At 46.0% G+C, this 18810-nt stretch overlaps 1 protein-coding gene across 1 annotated transcript in view; it reads right to left on the bottom strand.

The window, feature by feature from the left end:
- TNKS (tankyrase) overlaps positions 1 to 18810 on the bottom strand; it is a 206647-nt gene that overhangs the window by 181988 nt on the left and 5849 nt on the right. Inside the window, exon 8 of the mRNA XM_027853697.1 lies at positions 18505 to 18800. Within this exon, the coding sequence (XP_027709498.1) occupies positions 18505 to 18800 (296 nt within the window). The remainder of the gene's footprint in view (positions 1 to 18504; positions 18801 to 18810) is intronic.

Genomic DNA, 18810 nt, shown 5'->3' with positions numbered 1-18810 from the left:
CAACCAGGGATGGGGGGAAAAAACCAGTCAAGTGCCTACAGTAATGGAGAAAAGGACTACTGCCCTGCCAAACAATCAAAGCTGTGTGCAGCTTAATTATAAAAAGTAGCTTGGTCCTGTGAAGAAATATCTCTTCCCCTTCCTTCGAGGAAGTAGGGGATTACATGTAATTTAGTTCTATGCAACTTTTCTTTTTTTTTTCACTGTTATAAGGGATGACTGTCTGAGAGAGGGAGAGAAGAGGAATACAGAAGGAAATATAAGTGATACAAAAATAAAAGATATCAATAAAAAGATATTTAAAAAAATACTTGTTCACAATACTTCATAGTACTTGGAAACAATTCTATTCATTACATGAATAATGTAATTATGAGTGAAAAAGGAAAAGGAATTAGATTTAGAAATATCTTCACAAATTTAAATGTGAAAAAAAAAACCACCTTAATTTTTGCAAAAGAACATAATGAGCCTTGGTCAAAGTCTAGAAAATCTTGAAGAGTTTTAAATATGCAGTTTTTCAAATCCAGCCCAACCACAAAATATTCTCTAGGCCTCTAGCTAGCAGGGCTGTCCATGGCGCTCCTGAAAAATGTGCCAGTCTATTCACATGCAAATGTTGAGGACACAAGAATTTCCACAATGAACTCTGGGATTCCCAGGGAGTCTGAAAGACAGGTTAGGTCACAGGAAAGGGGCAGGAGACAAGGAAGAGGAACTGCTTCACTGCCTGCAGTCTCCAACCTTCAAGACAGCTAAAGACATGAAGCAGAGGAACCCTCAACTCCAGCACACTTTCTACGCCGGTGGCTGGGCAACTGAACTCTCGCAAATCAGCCCCCATCCCATCCTTGATAATCAGCAGGGAGAGTTTAACTACAACCGCATCTGCTTTGGCTCCCTAGATCTCAAGCCCTCCAGAGACCCTGGCACACTGCAAAGTGTCCTGGTGCTTTCTTGAAAACAAGGTGTAGGGGCAGTGAGGCAGTGCAGTGGACAGAGCACCGGCCCTGAAGTCAGGAGGACCTGAGTTCAAATCCGGCCTCAGACCAAACCCTTGACATTTACTAGCTGTGTGACCCTGGGCAAGTCCTTAACCCTGATTGCCTAAAAAAGAAAAGAAAGAAAAGAAAAGAAAAGAAGGTGCCCCTGCCCTCCAATGGACAATAAGGACAGTACTCTATCCGCAGGGAGAGGACAGACTGTACTGTAACTGACGCTGTATCCCCACGGATAACACTCTCTAAATGTCCAGTGCTCTCTACAGCACTGACTCTCAGCTCTCTTGATCACGTGCCCCCATTATGAACATGTACTCTCAACCAAGGAATGTTTGTGAAAGAATTGGTCAAGCCTGGACAAGGCCAGCACCAAGGAACCTCACTGGAAGGAAAGAGTCTGGTTCGACAGGAAAAGACTTCTTATCGATGGAGAAGTTATCTCTGCAACTGCTGTCTGGGAAAGGTCAGAAAGACCATCAAGTTGGCAATGCTAACCTCAGAATCAGCAAAAAAGAAAAAAAAAGGAGAAAAAGATATCAGGTGAAACAACTCAATCTTGAGCTATTTCAACAACTAACTGACCATCAAAAAACAAAAAGGAAAACGGAAATGGCTCGGACACATGACAATCACGTGGCTTTAAGATTATAAACGTAACAGAATATAAACTCCTGGAGGGCAAAAGCGCCATTCATTTTTTCATCTTTCTAACTCCAGGGCCTAGCACAGTGTCATGCAGTCAGCAGAGGGAGGAACACTCCTTGCTCTTCCATGGCTCCTCCAGACTCACGCACCCCCTCCCCCACTCATCCATATCCCTCAGTTCAGATCGCTGTAACAGTAATCCAGGCCCGTCTTCCTCCTTTCTCATTTCAGTTCTTGCCCCACCGTCTTCTTTTCCACTCTGCCTCTGACACGGGAGTCTTAAACGCTCACATCAATGTCCTCTCAAACACCATGTCTGCCCAGTTCTACTCCAATGACCTATATCATCATTCACTTCCATCAACTACAGGGACGGCCGTACCTTGGACTTGCCCCCTAACTGGGTTATCTCCACAACCTGCAACTTTGAAATTCCCTCCCCTTTAGAATAACCACCTAACCTTCCATCTCTTCCTGGACCTCTTTAAACCAATCCATCCTCCTCAGGACAAGCCCTCTATCGCTTCCTGGTCAGCTAGTCCACCCGCCCTGCGGGAGCCTACTTACCCTCCTCCCCAACACACATAACCTATGAGCACATCACAAACTTTAAAGCATCCATATAAACCTCATTTAATGCGAGTCTTATTCCAGACTAAATGCCAAAAATCAATCCCATATCAATAGGACACTTCCAAGAATCTGATACCATTCATATGGGGAGGAAAAAAAGTCAAGAACACCCAGGAAAGTCTGGGAACCCGTCCTCTGTCCTTGACTCTGCTGCAATCTCGTCCTGTTGAAATTTCCACCCTGACACCCTCCAGCTCCGGTGGTCCCTCCGCCATCTGCCTTCTCCACTCCTGCTCCCATGCTGCTCAAAGTGAGATGAACGAAGTCACACAACATATGTATGATCTGTGCTCCACTGGGCCCCTGCTGCTACCCAGAAACCTCTTTATTCTCCCCTGACTCACAGGTGAGTGGAAAGAGTCCTAAACTGAGAGACAAAGGACCTGGATTTCAACCCTGCATGCCGCTAGAGTGTGCTCATCTCAAAAATGAGAAGCCTGGACCAGATGACCTCCAAGGGCCCTAGAAGGGGGAAGGGAGAAGGGAATAAGCATTTATAGCACCTACTATGTGCCAGACATTGTGCTAAGTGTAGTTTACAAATAGGATTTCATTTGATCCTCCCAACAACCCTATGAGGTAGGTATTGTTATTATCACCAGCTTACAGTTGAGGAAACTGCGGAAGACAGAAGTGAAGTGACTTGCCCAGAGTCACACAACTAGTAAGTTCCCTGAGGCCAGATTTTTAGTTTTTTAAAAAGTTTTATTCATTTTGACCTTAAATACAAAAAGACCAAAAAAAAATTTCCATGTATGCAACACAACATAAAAAGATGATTCACTATGAAACCATGGATTTCCATTTCACACCATTTACTTTTAAAAAAAACTATATAATACTGCACATCATTTGCAAAACTACCCTGTTTTTCTGTGCTTCCTTGTAAGTTTTTTTGTTCTAGGCTGTGCACACTTTTTGTTTTTCTTCTCCCTCCCTACCCTGGAGAAGGTAAGCATTAGACACAAATACGCATGTGTGTATGTACATATACAAAACCATATACCTCTATTTATTGGTTCTTTCTCTAGAGGATAGCATCTTCCTTCATAAGTCCTTTGTAGTTTATTTGAGTGTTTATAATACTCAAAATGACTTAGTCATTCAAAGTTGTTCTTAGAACCACATTGCTATTACTCTGTACACCATTCTCTTGGTTCTGCTCTTTCATTCTTCATTATTTCATGTAAGTCTTTCCATATTTTTCTAAAATCAGCCAGTTCATCATTTCTAATAGCACAGATCACACACCACAGCTTGTTCAGCCATTCCCCAGTGGCTGGGCATCCCCTCAATATCCAGTTCTTTGCCACCACAAAGAGAACTGTTATAAACATTTTAGAACATTTTTCCTGACCACCTTGAGAAAGTGGGCGTGGCTGGGTCAAGGGATATAGAGAGACTTAGAACTCCCTGGGAATTCTGAGGCCAGATTTAAACTGTGTTGCCTTGCTGCCTCAGTCAATTAGAATGAACAGAGCACTAGGCTTGAAGTCAAGAAGACTTGAGTTCAAGTCCAGCCTCAGGCACTTAACTGTGATCCTGAACAAGTCATTTAACTTCTGTCTATCTCAGTTTCCTCAATTGTAAAATGGGGGGTAATGATAGCACCCATGTCTTAGGGTGATTGTGAGAATCAAATGAGACAATATTTTTTTTGCCAAGGGATTAGCACAGGGCACCAGCAGGTGCTTAATAAATACTTGATTCCTTCCTTCCCTTCAGTTCTAAAATTGTGCTCCTATGGAATTATTGCGGACATTTACTAACTCACATTAACCAAAGCAGCATACGTTTACCATATTTCAATCCCAAAGAGATACGAAATCGCCTTGGTGTACGCCGTGCATTCTCTGGGTTTTCCTTCTACCTCTCTAATCAAACATGCATCCTCCTCTTTTCCACGTCTTAATGTCGTTATTGCCCTCAGTCCCCTTCTCTCCTTCCTCAACAATATCCTTCATTCTCACAGCTTCATCACCACCTACTGCTTCACAAATCTGCATCTCAAATACTGCCGTCTTCTCAGCTTCAGAGGATTTCCACCTGGATGTCCCAGCATTCTCTCAATCTCCACCAGCGAAAACTTTCTCTTAGCTTTCTCCCCAGATCTATTCCTTTTTCAGGCATCGTCATTTCTGCCTGTGATACGACCATTCACCTGGTCTCCCATGTTCATAATCTTGGCATCATCTTTGCCTCTTCCTTCTTCATCTCCTTTCCCGAGTCTTTATTCACAGAATCTCAGAGTTGGAAGATGCCATCAAACTGCTAGTCCAAACCATCCCTGAACAAGAAATCCCATCTATGTTACACCCATCAAGTAGCCACTCGGCCTGAGCTTAGAGCCCTCCAGCAGTGAGGGAGCCCATTCCACTTTCTGAGGGTTCCAACTGTTAGGCAGTCTTTCTTTCCTCCCAACCGAATCTGCCAATGTCACGCATTCCTCCTAAAATGCCCCAATGACGTCACCCTAATAGAAGCCCTCACAACTCCCTCTCTGGACTACTGCAACAACTCCCTAGCAAGCTTTCGGGTCCTCACTCCCTTCCCTGGTCCAACTGATCCTTACAGGGGATCCCAGCAGGCCACACAGTGACTTACTTTTAAAATGGACTATTATCTTAGCTTTCCTGTATTTGTTTATTTTGTTAAATATTTCCCAAATACATTTCAGTCTGGTTCTAGCTCAACCAGATAGCAAGGTGGCTGATGCCCCTAATCCAGGTGGACTGGGTCCACCCTCTACCCCCAACACGTACATGCCAGGCTCTCCAACCCTCAAGTTTTCCCCCAAACTATTCCTGTAATGCTGATCAACCTCCTCTCTTCCCCTGCTGAGTACTTTTTACTTTTTTTTTCCCCCGAGGCAATAGGGATTAAGTGACTTGCCCAGAGTCACACAGCTAGTGAGTGTTATGTATCTGAAGCTGGATTTGAACTCAGGTCCTTCTGACTTCAGGGCCGGTGCTCTATCCACTGCTCCACTGAGCTGCCCCCCTGCTGAGTTCTTAACTAATTTTCAAAGTGCAATACAAATGGATCCAAACGAAGGCTTTATTCAAGTCAACAAAAACGCATTAAGCACTTAATACACAAGCCTCACACACAGTCCCTACGGTCAGGGCATTTACAACCAGTCTGATACCTTAATCAAACCCTTCATTGTAAAGGTAAACCTACACTACAGTGCCACTGGCTTTCTTTAGTTTGCAGCACAAATGCTGAAACAAAAGTCAATCAAGAGATCCTTCAGAAACAACAAAAACCCAAGCGGTCCAGATGGCCCCTTAGTGCCCAGACAAACGGAGGCTGGCTACCTTGGGAGCCCACACTGGAACACCGTTTGCTATTTGCGTAAAAGCAGGTAATGTACAATAACCTGGACTACCACACGCAACCCATCTCCTAAGAAATGGTTTTGTTTTGGTTTTTTTTGAGGGAGCCACATCTGTGACCTCATTGGTATAGGGAAATCCTCCACCAAAACAAGCACTGAGAACCAAATGGCTATTGGAAGGCCAGGGGGCCAGTAGGCCAGTCAGTGTCAGAGCCAGAACCTGAATCCAGGTCCTGTGGACTCTGAAACAAAGCTACCTTCTCAGAAATGCCACCCACTGTACCAGAACTCTGCCTATGAAAGCAGGTGACACCTCAGGAGAGAATGCAGGGAGAGGGGCCCAGAGGCCTCCGAAGATTCCAAACAAAAACTACAAGGTGGAAGACACTGGGTTAAAAAGATAAAAACCAACAAACAGTCCCTGACCTCAAGCTCACAGGCTACTAAGGTCCAACATAAGCCGTAGAGCGATCAGCACACCAGAAGATCTTGTGGTTGTTCGGTCATTTTCAGCAGCGTCCAACTCTTGGTGACCCCATTTGGGGTTTTCTTGGCAGAGATACTAGAGTGGTTTGCCATTTCCTTCTCCAGCTCATTGGACAGATGAGGAAACTGAGGCAAACAGGGTGAAGTGATTTGCCCTGGGTCACACAGCTAAGTGTCTAAGGTCGGATTTGAACTCCAGAAGAGGAATCTTCGTGACTCCAGGCTTGGTGCTCTATCCACTGAGCCACCTACCTGCCCCTTTTAGAAGACAGACTAGGGCAAAGGAAAGTTCTCGATAAGAAAATAAAATTGGGAGAAACCTTTCATTTGGAGGAAAGCAGAAAACTCACAGAAGCAGCACCTGAGGTGGGCGCTGCTGTCCCCCACCCCCAGGGCACTTGGGGAAGGTCTTAATGGCCAGAGAACAGCTTAGAGATCATTCACTGAAAAAGCCTTTTACTAAGCACCTACTTTACTCTGAGCCAGGTTATAACAGCTACAAACAAAGACAAACGGAAAACAATCCCTGCCTGCGTTCCCAGGCTTTCATTTCCCTAGGGGAAACAAGATCCTCACAAAAGTCAACACAAAACCTCTGAAAAGTACTGGGGGGCCCAGAGCTAAGAGAAGCATGTCCAGCAGGGAGGAGCTGCAATGAAGAGGGCATTGAGGAGAGCCATGCACAACAAGCCTGGCCAGGGCTTTAGGCAAAGGGGAGGGCGCCACTTGGAGCTGTCTGAATAGGGAAGTGCCCAAACTTTGGCAGCAGGGTATGCAAGATGGACCAAAGAGCAGACATTGGAAGCACCAGCCCAATCAGGAGGCTCCTACGATAGTCCAAACAAGACCTAATCCAAGATGGCAGCCAAGTGACTGGCAAGAAGGAGATAAAGAGGAGAAAAGCTGTGGGGGCAGACGGGACTTGGGAACTAACCGGACGCAGAGTCAAGGACAACTCAGAATCACAGAAGTGAGAGTTGGACGGGACGTCATAGTTTGTGAAACTGAGTGACTGGGTTTTTCAGCTGCAGGGAGTTCCAGGTTGGGCATTCTGAGTCTGAGTGGCCTCAACACCCCAGCATTTCTCAACGTGTGGCTAACCCTTTTTTGAACCTCTTGGCACTGTGACTTTACCACTTTTTGAAGTAACGAATTTATTACGTTTATTATCTTCTGTGTAATATAGTATTCCCTTTGTCTCAAACTGCTCTTCTAAGCAATATATTAGTTCTAATAGAACTAAAATACAGAAAACAACAGTTCTAAAAATTCACCAGCATTTGATGAAGAACGCCACCTTTCCACTCTCACAAAATTCACACCCAGGATTTTTCACACTGCAATCAAGTCCTTTCAGCCTTCATCACTTCAGGCTTTAGAGCCCTATCCAATCCTGGTCTAGCCACAGAAAACACTTCAATCTGCCTTTTCCTGAACCTTGAGCTCAGAACTAGGCACAGTATTCTAAGCAGGAAACACACCATGGTTGGGCACAAGAACAAGATAATAAACATCTGCTGAATTTACTTTTAGTTACTGCAGTGAGTAGGTAGATAGGTAGGTTTTAATACCGCAACCACCACTGATGAGCTGTGTGACTTTAGGAAAATTTTTCATATACCACAGATCCAAAGCTCAAGTCACTTCCTTACTTTACAGAACAGAAAACTTCAACCCAGAGGACTTAAGTGATTTGCTCAAGAGCACCACAGCCCTGAGGAGCACAGCTCCCCGGCCTCCAAGATCTGCCCTCTCCCCACTGACGATGCTAGGCCCGGGTTCTGGATCTTCTCATGCACAATGAGCAAGTCAGACACTCTCCAAAGTCCCCTCATTTCTGAAGGTTTATGACTATGTGACACAGACATCTGTTTACATACATGGATGAGGCACAGATAAAAACAAAAGCAGTCCCTCCTCTCAGTGAGCTGACATTCTACTAGTACCTCTCTAATCCAGCTCTTGGGGCCCTTTCTTGAATCATAACTACCAAGTTTATATCCCGACATAACAGCAGCTTAGATTGCTATAGCACACACACAAACACACAGGCTCATCATTATTATCACTCAATGTATGATATTACTTTTACTCATTATTATTTTTATCATCATTTATCATCATTACTATTTTGTAATTATTCACACCTGTGAAGTATAGAACAGAACTGTCATTCCCATTTTACAATTAAGTGGCAGACAAGCATCTTCTGAAGCACTGAACAGACCACCTCCCTGGGACATCACAGAGCAAATCCAAGTGCATCAGAACTAAAGCAGGCGTGAGAAGCCCAGTTACTGGCACATACAGGATTTTAATAAAAATCATGCTGGAGAATTATAACGACACACCAGGGTCCTCAGGTTTACTGCCTTACTAAAATACCGCCACATATGGAAGGCGCTAAGGAATACTTCTTTTGACTGCCAGATTTCTGAACTTCTCTTTGAAAGCGTCACCTTTCTGGATCTTGTCTGTGAGGCTGCAGCATGCAAGAACAGAGCAGGTGGAAAGGTGGGTGAAGAAACTGAACCGGGAGGCAAGACAGGCTTCAGAAGGACCTGAGAGTCCTGCTGCCCCCCCAGTACTGGCCTAACAAGTAATCAACTCGAAAATCACAACCAGTGAAAACCCAAGTTACCCACGGTCCTGCTTGTCTAGATAGAGCATAGCCTAATTTCTCCCTAGGAAGATCACGTTCTCAAAAACCCGAACCCGAAGTGTGTCTCTGGGCTGGCAACCAAGGTGGAGCCCGACAAAGATTAACTGAAAGAGCTGGGGGGGGGGGGTGAGAGACACACATTATACCTAGCAATTAAGTACCCTTTAACATTTACAAAGCACATCTCACTTAGGCCCAAAGAGTCTGTGAAGCAGCTACTTGAGTATTATGCCCATTTTACAGCTGAGGAAATGGTTACACAGCTTTTAGGTGTGAGCTATTGAAGTTTAATCCAGACCTTCCTGGTAGATTGCAGCACTAGATATTATTATTATTATTATTATCATTATTACAATAATACCTAGTATTTACATAGAACTTTAAGGTTTAAAAAGCACTGTACAAATATTATCTTGTCTGGTCCTCACAACAACCCATGAAATAGGTGCTGTTATTACCCCTATTTTACAGATGTGGAAACTGAGGCAGACAACAGTTAAGTGACTTGCCCAAGGTCATACAGCTAGTAAGTGTCTAAGGCAGGATTTGAATTCAGGACTTCCCTCATTTCTTCAATACAAAGAACAGAGTCAAATTTATAAGATTACAGGTCATTCCCCAATTGACAGATGGTCAAAGGATATGAACAGACAGTTTTCAGAAGAAGAAATCAAAGTTACCTATAGTCATACGAAAAAATGGTCTAAATCATTATTGATTAGAGAAATACAAATTAAAACTCACACCACCTGAAGTCAGGAGGACCTGAGTTCAAATCCAGCCTCAGACCAAACATTTGACACTTACTAGCTATGTGACCCTGGGCAAGTCACTTAACCCCAACTGCCTTAAAAACAAACAAACAAACAAAAAAAAACAACTCACACCTATCATATTGGCTAACATGACAGAAAAGGAAAATGACAAGTGCTGGAGGGGATGTGGAAAAATTGGAACACTAATCCACTGCTGGTGGAGTTGTGAACTGATCCAACCATTCTGGAGAGCAATTTGGAACTATGCCCAAAGGGCTATCAAACTGTGCATACCCTTTGACCCAGCCATACCACTACTAGGTCTGTATCCCAAAGAGATTTTTTTTTAAATGGAAAAGGACATATCTACAAAAGTATTTATAGCTGATCTTTTTGTGGTGGTGAAGAATTGTAAACTGAGGGGATGCCCATTAACTGGGAAATGGCTGAACAAGTTGTTGTGTATGAATGTAATAGAATGCTATTGTGCTATAAGAAATGATAAGCAGGATGCTTTCAGAAAAACCTGGGAAGACTTACATGAACTGATGCAAAGTCAATCGAGGAGAACGTTGTACACAGTAACAGCAACATTGTACAATGATCAACTGTGAATGAATTAGCTCTTCTCAGCAACACAATGATACAAGATAATTCCAAAAGACTCATGATGGAAAATGTGAGCCACATCCAGAGAAATAACTGAAAGTCTGAATGCAGATTAAACCATACTTTATTTTTCTTTCTTTCTTATTCTTTTTTGGTCTCTGTTTTCTTTTACCATGTGGCCAATACGGAAATGGTTTGCATGATTACACATGTATAATCCAAATCAAACTGCCTGCCTTCTCAAGGAGGGAGGAAAGGAGAAAGGGAAGGAGAGAATCTGGAACTCAAATTTAAAAAAAAAAAGAATGTTAAGAATTTTTACATATAATTGAGGAAAATTTTTTTTAAGAAAATGCAAATAATAACAATTACAATAATAATAATAATAATAATAATTGTTGTTGTTGTTATTGTCATTCAGGCCTTTCTGATGCCAGGCTCAGAGCTCCATCCACACTGTGCCCTCCAGCTGGCTTTATGCCATGCTGCCTCCAACAGATCTCTCATATTTAAAAACAGATCAGATGTATGTTTAAGCCCAGAGGACAGAAGCAGGAGTAAGCAAATATAAGCCACAGAGGCAGAAAAACCTCTCCAAGAGCCACTGAGTTGTCCACAAACAGGCTAGAGCACCTCAGCTTGATCAACTTGTCATGGGTGTTACAAACGAATTGTTAGGGTAAAAGTTGGACTACTTGGCCTTTGCCGTTCCTTGCAACTCAGTTGGTAAACTAAGACCCACGTTCTGGGCTCACTGCTATATCCAAAAGGCCAACAAGACTATGGACATCTCCAAGACTGGCACTGAAAACATTCCTCTACTCCCGTACCAAACCATCGAGTCCCTACAACTACTAGGTGGGTGCAACTGTGAAATGGAAGGGGTTTAAAAGAAGGCAATGGAACTGAATAATAGCAATTATTGCAAATAAGGATATTACCCACCCCTAGGGAACAATACAGATGGCAACTTTCCATCTAAAAGCACCCATTCCTTTCTATCCTTCTCTACTTGCCTCTAATTTAGTCACCACATGATTTATTCACTAACCTACCAACCAATTCTCCCATTAGGCCATCTTGAGCACTCTGGAGCGGCTGCTCAGTAGTTTTTCAGTCATGTCGACTCTTTGTGACCCTATCTGGGGTCACCCAGCTAGTAAGTGTCTGAGGCCACATTTGAACTCGGGAAGAGGCATCTTGCCTTCCTGACCCCAGGCCCAGTGCTCTTCTATCCACTGCAGCAGCCACCTAGCTGCCCTATTGGTAGTGGAATAGAGAATAAATCCAAGGATTCATTTCCTTGACCCAAAAAGGAAAGTATCACACTTAACTGAACACACAGCCTGTCTTGCCACTGGTAACCTACACAAATCAGTGTCAGAAAGCCAGTTCAAGGTGAAGTTCTCACCCATGTAACTGGACTTATCAGTCTTCGGGGTACATTTGAATGCAGGGGCATGCCTCCAAAGATTAAAGGACTCCTTTACCATTGGCCCTGTGAGTCAGAAACTCTAGATGACCCCAATACCCACAGGTATGGAAGGCCCACCCACCCTGGAAAGTAAGGATGCCTTCACCACAAAGCCCTAAAGGCCACCCCTGACATGTTTTTTTTTTCTTTTTGGGTGCAGCAATAGGGATTAAATGACTTGCCTAAGGTCACACAGCTAGTAAGTGTCACGTGTCTGGTCTGAGACCGGATTTGAACTACCCCAGACATCTCTGAAAGCTGCTGTTGGAGGGTCTCGGAGCAGAAGCTCACCAAGACCACAGAGGAGGTGACAACCCTAGTGAGTTCAATGCGGCTCTTGAAGGAAGAGCCAAGCATCAGGCACGTGGATCACGAGTGTGTCTCTACTGTACCATTCTCAACACTCCCCTTGTTGTCCCTATACCCCAACAGGCACCCCAATCACAGAATTCAGAATTGTTGTGGTCTGGCCCCACATCAAATCACTGGTCCCTTCCCCTGTTGTCCTCTCACCTCATCTCCACATAACAGAATCCCTCTCTTCAAGAAAACCGCTCGAGGACTGTCCTACACAAATCCATTCTGGGCCACCCCCCACCCCCACTGTTAGTGCCCTTTGTCCCTCTCCAACTACCTTAGATTTGTACTTTGGGGGCAGCTAGGTGGTGCAGTGGATAGAGCACCGGCCCTGAAGTCAGGAGGACCTGAGTTCAAATCCGGCCTCAGACCAAACACTTCACACTTATTAGCTGTGTGACCCTGGGCAAGTCACTTAACCCCAATTGCCTAAATAAAAAAAATATAGAGAGAGAGAGAGATTTGTATTTTGTAGTTTTCTGTATATATTTATTCTACACACACTGACACATGTGTGGATATATGCCCCCTCAATGGAAGGTGCACTTGTCTCTCTAACACATCATGGGCACTCAATAAATGCGTGCTGATAAACTGACTGTTATGACCAGCACACTGCCACTCCCCACTCTTCTAATCATTATTGTTCAGTCACTGTCTATGGAGGCAAATGCCAATTCTCTTCCCAGTTAACATTCTCCATGCCAAGCCCTCACCCCCCAAAGCTCCACGAAAGGAAAGAGTATCCAGAATGATGAAGGGGCTATTTCTGTAGCTTTATCGCCCGTCTCTGACCCCACCGAGCAAACCCCCCCCCCCCCCCCGCTGGCTCCTTCCCAGAGCCTCCAAACCCACCCAGGGCCCCCTCCTCAAAAGAATCCTCACATGATTCCACCATCCCTCCAGCTGAATCCCAAGGACTCCCCTGCCTTTCACAGTCAAACTCCTAGAAAAATTCATAACCTGTGCTGCTTGTGTCCATGCCCTCTCCTCTCCCGCCTCCATCCTGTCTTCCAACCTCCTCACTGCCCTTTCAGAATTAACCAATGAACAAGATGTTACTGGCCAATCCTCATTCTTCTGGCCCAGCCTTTCCTCGGTTTACTCTCTCTTCTGTAGCCTGGATTCTCCTACCTATCTCCATCCTCCAACAGCCCCAGTCTCCTCTGCTGAATCATCATCCATGTCATGTGCCTTAACTGGAAGTATGCCCCAAGGCCCTCTTCTCTCTCCAGATCCCCAGGAAACTCTCCAATGCTCCAGGGGTTAATTATCTTCTCTATGCAAATAATGCTGATGTCTATTACCTGGCTGGCCTTGGGCACTGTCACTTTACTTCGGAGGCCCCAGTTTCCTGTGACTAGACTAGCTGACCAATCAGATCTCTTTAGGTCTCCTGGCTCTGGATGCAGGAAACCCATAACCCCTACCAGCTCCTCTCTAGCAAGCCCTAATCTCTTCCCTGAGTGCTGGGGAGAGGTAATAGGTTACTCTGGGGGGGGGGGGGGGGGGGTCGGTGGTCTCTCTCTTAGTCACTGCTAGCAAGATTCTTCCCCTGGAAGATGGTCATCTACTCAAGAGTTAATGTGGCTTCAGAAAGGACCAAGGAATGGCAGACATGGCATTTGCTGCTCAACAACCCCCAGGAAAAATGCCATGGGTCTATAAACAATGCTAATCCACCTAACACAAGGCCTTTGATGCTGTCAGTCCTGAGAGCCTGTGAAAGATCATGGAGAAATTTGGTTGCCAGCAGAAGTTCATCAGTATTGACATCAATTTCATGATAGCATGCTTGCCCAGGTTCTGGATAATGGACAATGCTCTCATAGAACCATCAGTTACAGCAAATGGAGAAATTGAGAATGTTGTGGATGAGTTCAGTTATTTTGGTAGTATACTTTTCAGGGATGTCCACACAGATGAGGAAGTTGCGGCATCCACTGCCAGAGCTAGCTCAGCGTTTGGGAGGGAGACTCCAAAGGAAAATGTGGGACAGGAGATGTATTAGACTGCCTACCAAACCGAAGGTCTACAGAGCTGTTGTGCTGGCCTGTGAAACCTGGCCGGTGCACCAGAGCCGCACCAGGAAACGGAATCGTCTCCATTTGACTCGTCTTAGGAAGATTCTGAAGATCACCCAGCAAGATAAGGGCCCAGACACTGGGGTCCTTTGTTGAGCTAAACTGCCAAGTATTCCAAGTGTACTGCAGAGAACTCAACACCAATGGCTGGTCACACTGTTCAAATGCTAAATGTATGTTTGCCTAAAAGACAATTTTACAGAGAATTCACAAACGGCAAGCGCTCACATAGAGGTCAGAAGAATCAACTGTGAGACATGAGAGACCCTGGCATGGCAGGCCCCCCTCAAAGAAAGTTGTGTTCTGTGAGGAAAGCAGAACTGTAGTAGCTCAAAAGAAAGGTGAGTTTTGAAGATTTAGAGACATCTCGGCTCCACACGTTCCAGTGGACTATTTGTGCCTGACCTGTGAGTGGAGCCTCTCAAGCTCATCATGGTCTGTCTGATCAACCAGCCAGACACACTGGACCTCGCCCGACATGCTGGTGTCACGCTGGTCCTCTGACAATGAAGGAAAACAACCACCAGCTGGCCGGCCAGCCAGCCTCTCCCCTGAGCTCTGGCCCAGCACCATCAACCACCTGATGGATATCTCCATCCAAATGTCTCCTAGATAATTCAAACCTGAAAAGTCCAAAAACAGAATTCAAAATGAAGAAGAACACCCCTCTTCTGAATTTCCCCCCACTTACCTGTCCCCCTTCCCACCAATTTAGATCCAAGAGGAAGAATGGGCCTACACCCCACTCCCTCACATCACTTCCAGGCAATCTCTCCTCCTCCAACAAGGTTCCCTCCTGTCTGTCTAGATCAGAGGTGTCAAACACACAGCCCACACTCTACCCAAATCAGATTAAAATATAAGTGGGAAATATTTAACAAAATAAATAAAAACACAATAAAATATAAATATTATGTTTTAAAACTAAATTAGCATGCAGCCCATCGGGATCTTTATCCATTTTGATTTGAGTTTACAACACTGACCCAGATCACCTTGTCAAAAACCCTTGTGTCTACCAACTGTCATTGAGTCACTGCCCAGATCACACTCGGTCCTTCACAAAGGAATCGAGTAGATGGCTGGGCCCCAGCCTCTGCTCTCATACTACTTCAGGGCTTCGACTTTCTGAGCACTTCCAGTCTCCCAGTTCAGTCTCCCCAATCCCCATAACCTACACAACATAGACTCCTTCATGCCCCTGTCACCCACAGAGGTAGGGAGCCCTTAGATCTCACTGTCCCCCAAAACCACTTAGAGGATCTGGAATCTGAAACTCCTCTCCCGGCTGTCCTCAAACACTCACTGCCTCCTTTCTCCTGCGCTGCGTCTTCTTTTCCCCAGTCTGTCCCACTCTGTAGGTAATCATTACAAGACACAGCGCTCCTCCTCTCCTGGAACCCTAGAGTCACACCGTGCATCACCGCCACCAGGCGCCATGTTCTTACTCCCAGAGCAGCTGAGCTTTGCCTAGAAGTCAACAAAACCTCCAAATGCAGTACAGGTTCTTATCTCAACCTCACCATCCTTATATTTTTCCTCCGATTGACACTACCTCACTCCTGACCTTCCAAACCTTTTCCTAATCTCCCCATTCACTCCCAACAGTTTAGTTACCATCACTACACACACACACACACACACACACACACACACTCCTGTGGGATATTTCCACAGGATTATTCTGTCAGCATCTTGAACTCCATTAATTTCCATCCTAAACCCCAACTTCATCACACTTCCCCATTCCACGAAGGGCACTAACATCCATACTCCCAGTCACAAAGGGAGATAATCTCAGTCACTGCTGACCCTTCCCACTGCCTCACTGTCCGTAATCAATCATTTGTCATATCTTGTTTATACGATCTCGTTCTTTCACTCTAATTTCCATTACCCTAGTTCCGACTAATCACTGCTGACCTAGGCTACTCTAAAATTCTCCTAATTGGTTTTCCTGCTTCCCATCCACCCTCCACAAAACTACCAAAAGAATCTTCCTGTAAAGGCACGAGTCTGGCCACGTAACTACCATGCTCAAAAAAACAATCAGTGAGTGGTTCCCTATTGATTGCCTCTATAATAAAATATTAATGCAGTCTAGTATGGAAGAACTTACACTCAGGTTTGGTACTCATGTAGTTGCCAAGATTGGAAGGTGAGTCAATCCTTATTTTAGAGCTCCATCTAGCCAGCCCCAGACTCACCCTCCAACACTGCTTCATCCCAGGGCCTACCACGCCCAGGGCCTAGTCATATGGGTATCTTGCCATCTTCTCTGCCACTGTGTGTCCATCCTCACTAACAACAATGAACCTTACATGGTTTCCAGTCAAGTTTCAGGACTGTTGGAGTTACCAATATTTTGTATTGAGTGGACGCTCAGCCCCGCTCCCATCTAGCCAAACCCCAAGCCCCACATGATCCTATCCAGACATTTGCCCTATTACAGCCCCCAAACGCCTGCCCTGGCATTTCACCTTTCTCGGGGAACAATAATCAAATCAACATTACTATTCTCTTGGAAAGAGTGACAGTCTACTTCTCCAGAGCTCCACTCAAAATCCCTGTTGACGGCCTGAGTCCATCCACACACTCTGGGGAGAAGCTGCTTGCAGGCCCTATCCCCCTTTTTTGTGTGTATCCTCGGTGCCTAAACCCCGTCCCTGATACACAGGAGCTGCTTAAGGAACGCTGACTGACTAGACTCTACTGAGATGTCACTTCCTCTGTAAATCCCCCAAAGTTCTTAATGCTTTCTCTCGCCCCGAACGCCTTCCGCTTCTTCACCTCAGGCCCTGGTACGTCTCCCAAGTCACTAGTAGGGTGAGGGCTCTCGGGAGGCTGCCACTTTCCTGTTTTGGGGAACCCCTGCATACACTCTGTACTTGATGTCTGTGGAGTGGAAGAAGGAAAAAGAGCATGGATTTTGAAGACAAGTCCAAGACTACATCTGCTAAGTGTGCTACCTGAACAAATCAAAGGCCTTCTTTTCTCTGCGATGCTATTAGATGTTTTTGTAAATGAAGGTGTTAAGAGAAACAACAGCAGTACACAATATGGAATGCAAAAGCAAATAATCCAAACTGATTCACAAAATCAGGCTTGGATATTTATTTCCCACCTAGAGAATATGGCATAGCTTTTGTCGGCACAAAGGCGGCCTCAGAGCCAGCAAGCGAGACCTAAGATTAAGTCTGGTCTCTGACACATGGGTTGTGAAATGCTCACAAATCAAATCATTTATCTATCCTCTCAGTGCCCAGGCAACTCTCTAAGACTAAATTAGAAAGCAGACACCAATAGGAGTTCCCCAAACCAAAGGAAACCAAAGGTCAAGATTTTTTAAAAAGAAAGAAATCTTTCTTCACCGAATCAAGGCAATTCTTTCACAGTCTTTCCGACAGATTTCCTATCATACTCTCCACCACAGCTGTTCCAAACCTTCTCTTGTCTCTCCAAGCTTCCCACACGCCTCCCCCTCCCCCTATATTTGACTGAGAGAAATAAGGCTACCTGCTCCCTCTCATCACCCTCTACATCTCAAACCTCCTTCTTTACTCTAGTTTCAGATGGTCTTCTTTGACACGGCCAACAGCCTTCAACTGGCATCCTTGATCCCATTCCCCCATCACCCCCTGTCAGAAGCGCCATGCTCCTTCCTCTTGGCCTGCAAACAAGAACAGGTCTCCCAGACCTCTAAAAAGCCTTCACGTGACTATCATCCCCTCTATCCATCAATCATCCTATCTCTCCTTTTCCACAAGCAAATGTTTAGAAAAGGCTATCTACACTGCTAGTCCCCAAATTATGGTTCAATTTGTGAAGCTCTACAAGGTTTTAAAAGGGGCTTCCCACACAGCAATAGAAGCCCCCCCCACCATGGTATTACAACCACTTTATAAAGGAGGAAATTTAGGCTGAGATATTTGGGGGAGGAGGGGAAGTCAAGTCCACGGGCAAATTCTGAAGGCAGGATTTGAACCCAGTGGATAGTGGATTTAAACCCAAGGTTTCGTGCAGTGGATAGAGTGCTGATTTCCTGAGCTCAAATTCTGTCTCAGACACTTAGCAGCTGCGCGACCCTGGGCAAGTCACTTAACCCTGTTTGCTCATCAATAAAATGAGCTGGGGAAGGAAATGGCAAACCCTCTCCAGGGTCTCTGCCACCAAGAGTGACACACGACGGGGTAAACTCTCCCACACGCTGCTGGGTTCCCTCTCGGCCGGCAAACCCAGCCTAAGCCCGCCTCACCACGTCTCCCTCCCGCTCCCCCGGCCCCGCACGGCGCCTGGCACGCAGGGGGCGCTTAGTGCGTGATCGCCGACATCGACAAGCACCCAGCTGCGGCGGGGGCACGGCCCGGGCCACAACGAGCCCGGGGAGGTCGGGCTGGCGCCCCGGCTGGCGCCCCGGCTGCCTCACTTTCCCCGCCCAGGCCCGGGGCCCCGCCTCACCGGCCGCGAAGTGCAGCGGGGACGACTTGCGGCCGGCCAGGTCCTTGGCGTTCACGTTGGCCGCGTCCACGAGCCTCCGCACCCGGGCCACGTCCCCGTTGCGGCAGGCCTCCAGCAGCTCGCGCAGGGCGCCGCTCACGGCCGGCCCCGGGCCCGCCTCCGGGGGGCTGTCAGAGGGGCTGGGCCCCAGCGAGCCGGGGGACGACGAAGAGGAGGAGGCCGAGGACGACGAGGACGAGGTCGACGAGGAGGCCGAGGAGGAGCACGAGGACACCGACGTGGCGGAGGCGGCGGCAGCGGCCGGGC

Source organism: Vombatus ursinus, unplaced genomic scaffold, assembly GCF_900497805.2.
Source record: "Vombatus ursinus unplaced genomic scaffold, bare-nosed wombat genome assembly UNPS02010193.1, whole genome shotgun sequence".
NCBI classification, from domain to species: Eukaryota; Metazoa; Chordata; class Mammalia; order Diprotodontia; family Vombatidae; genus Vombatus; species Vombatus ursinus.
This window is presented reverse-complemented; position numbering and strand designations above follow the sequence as displayed.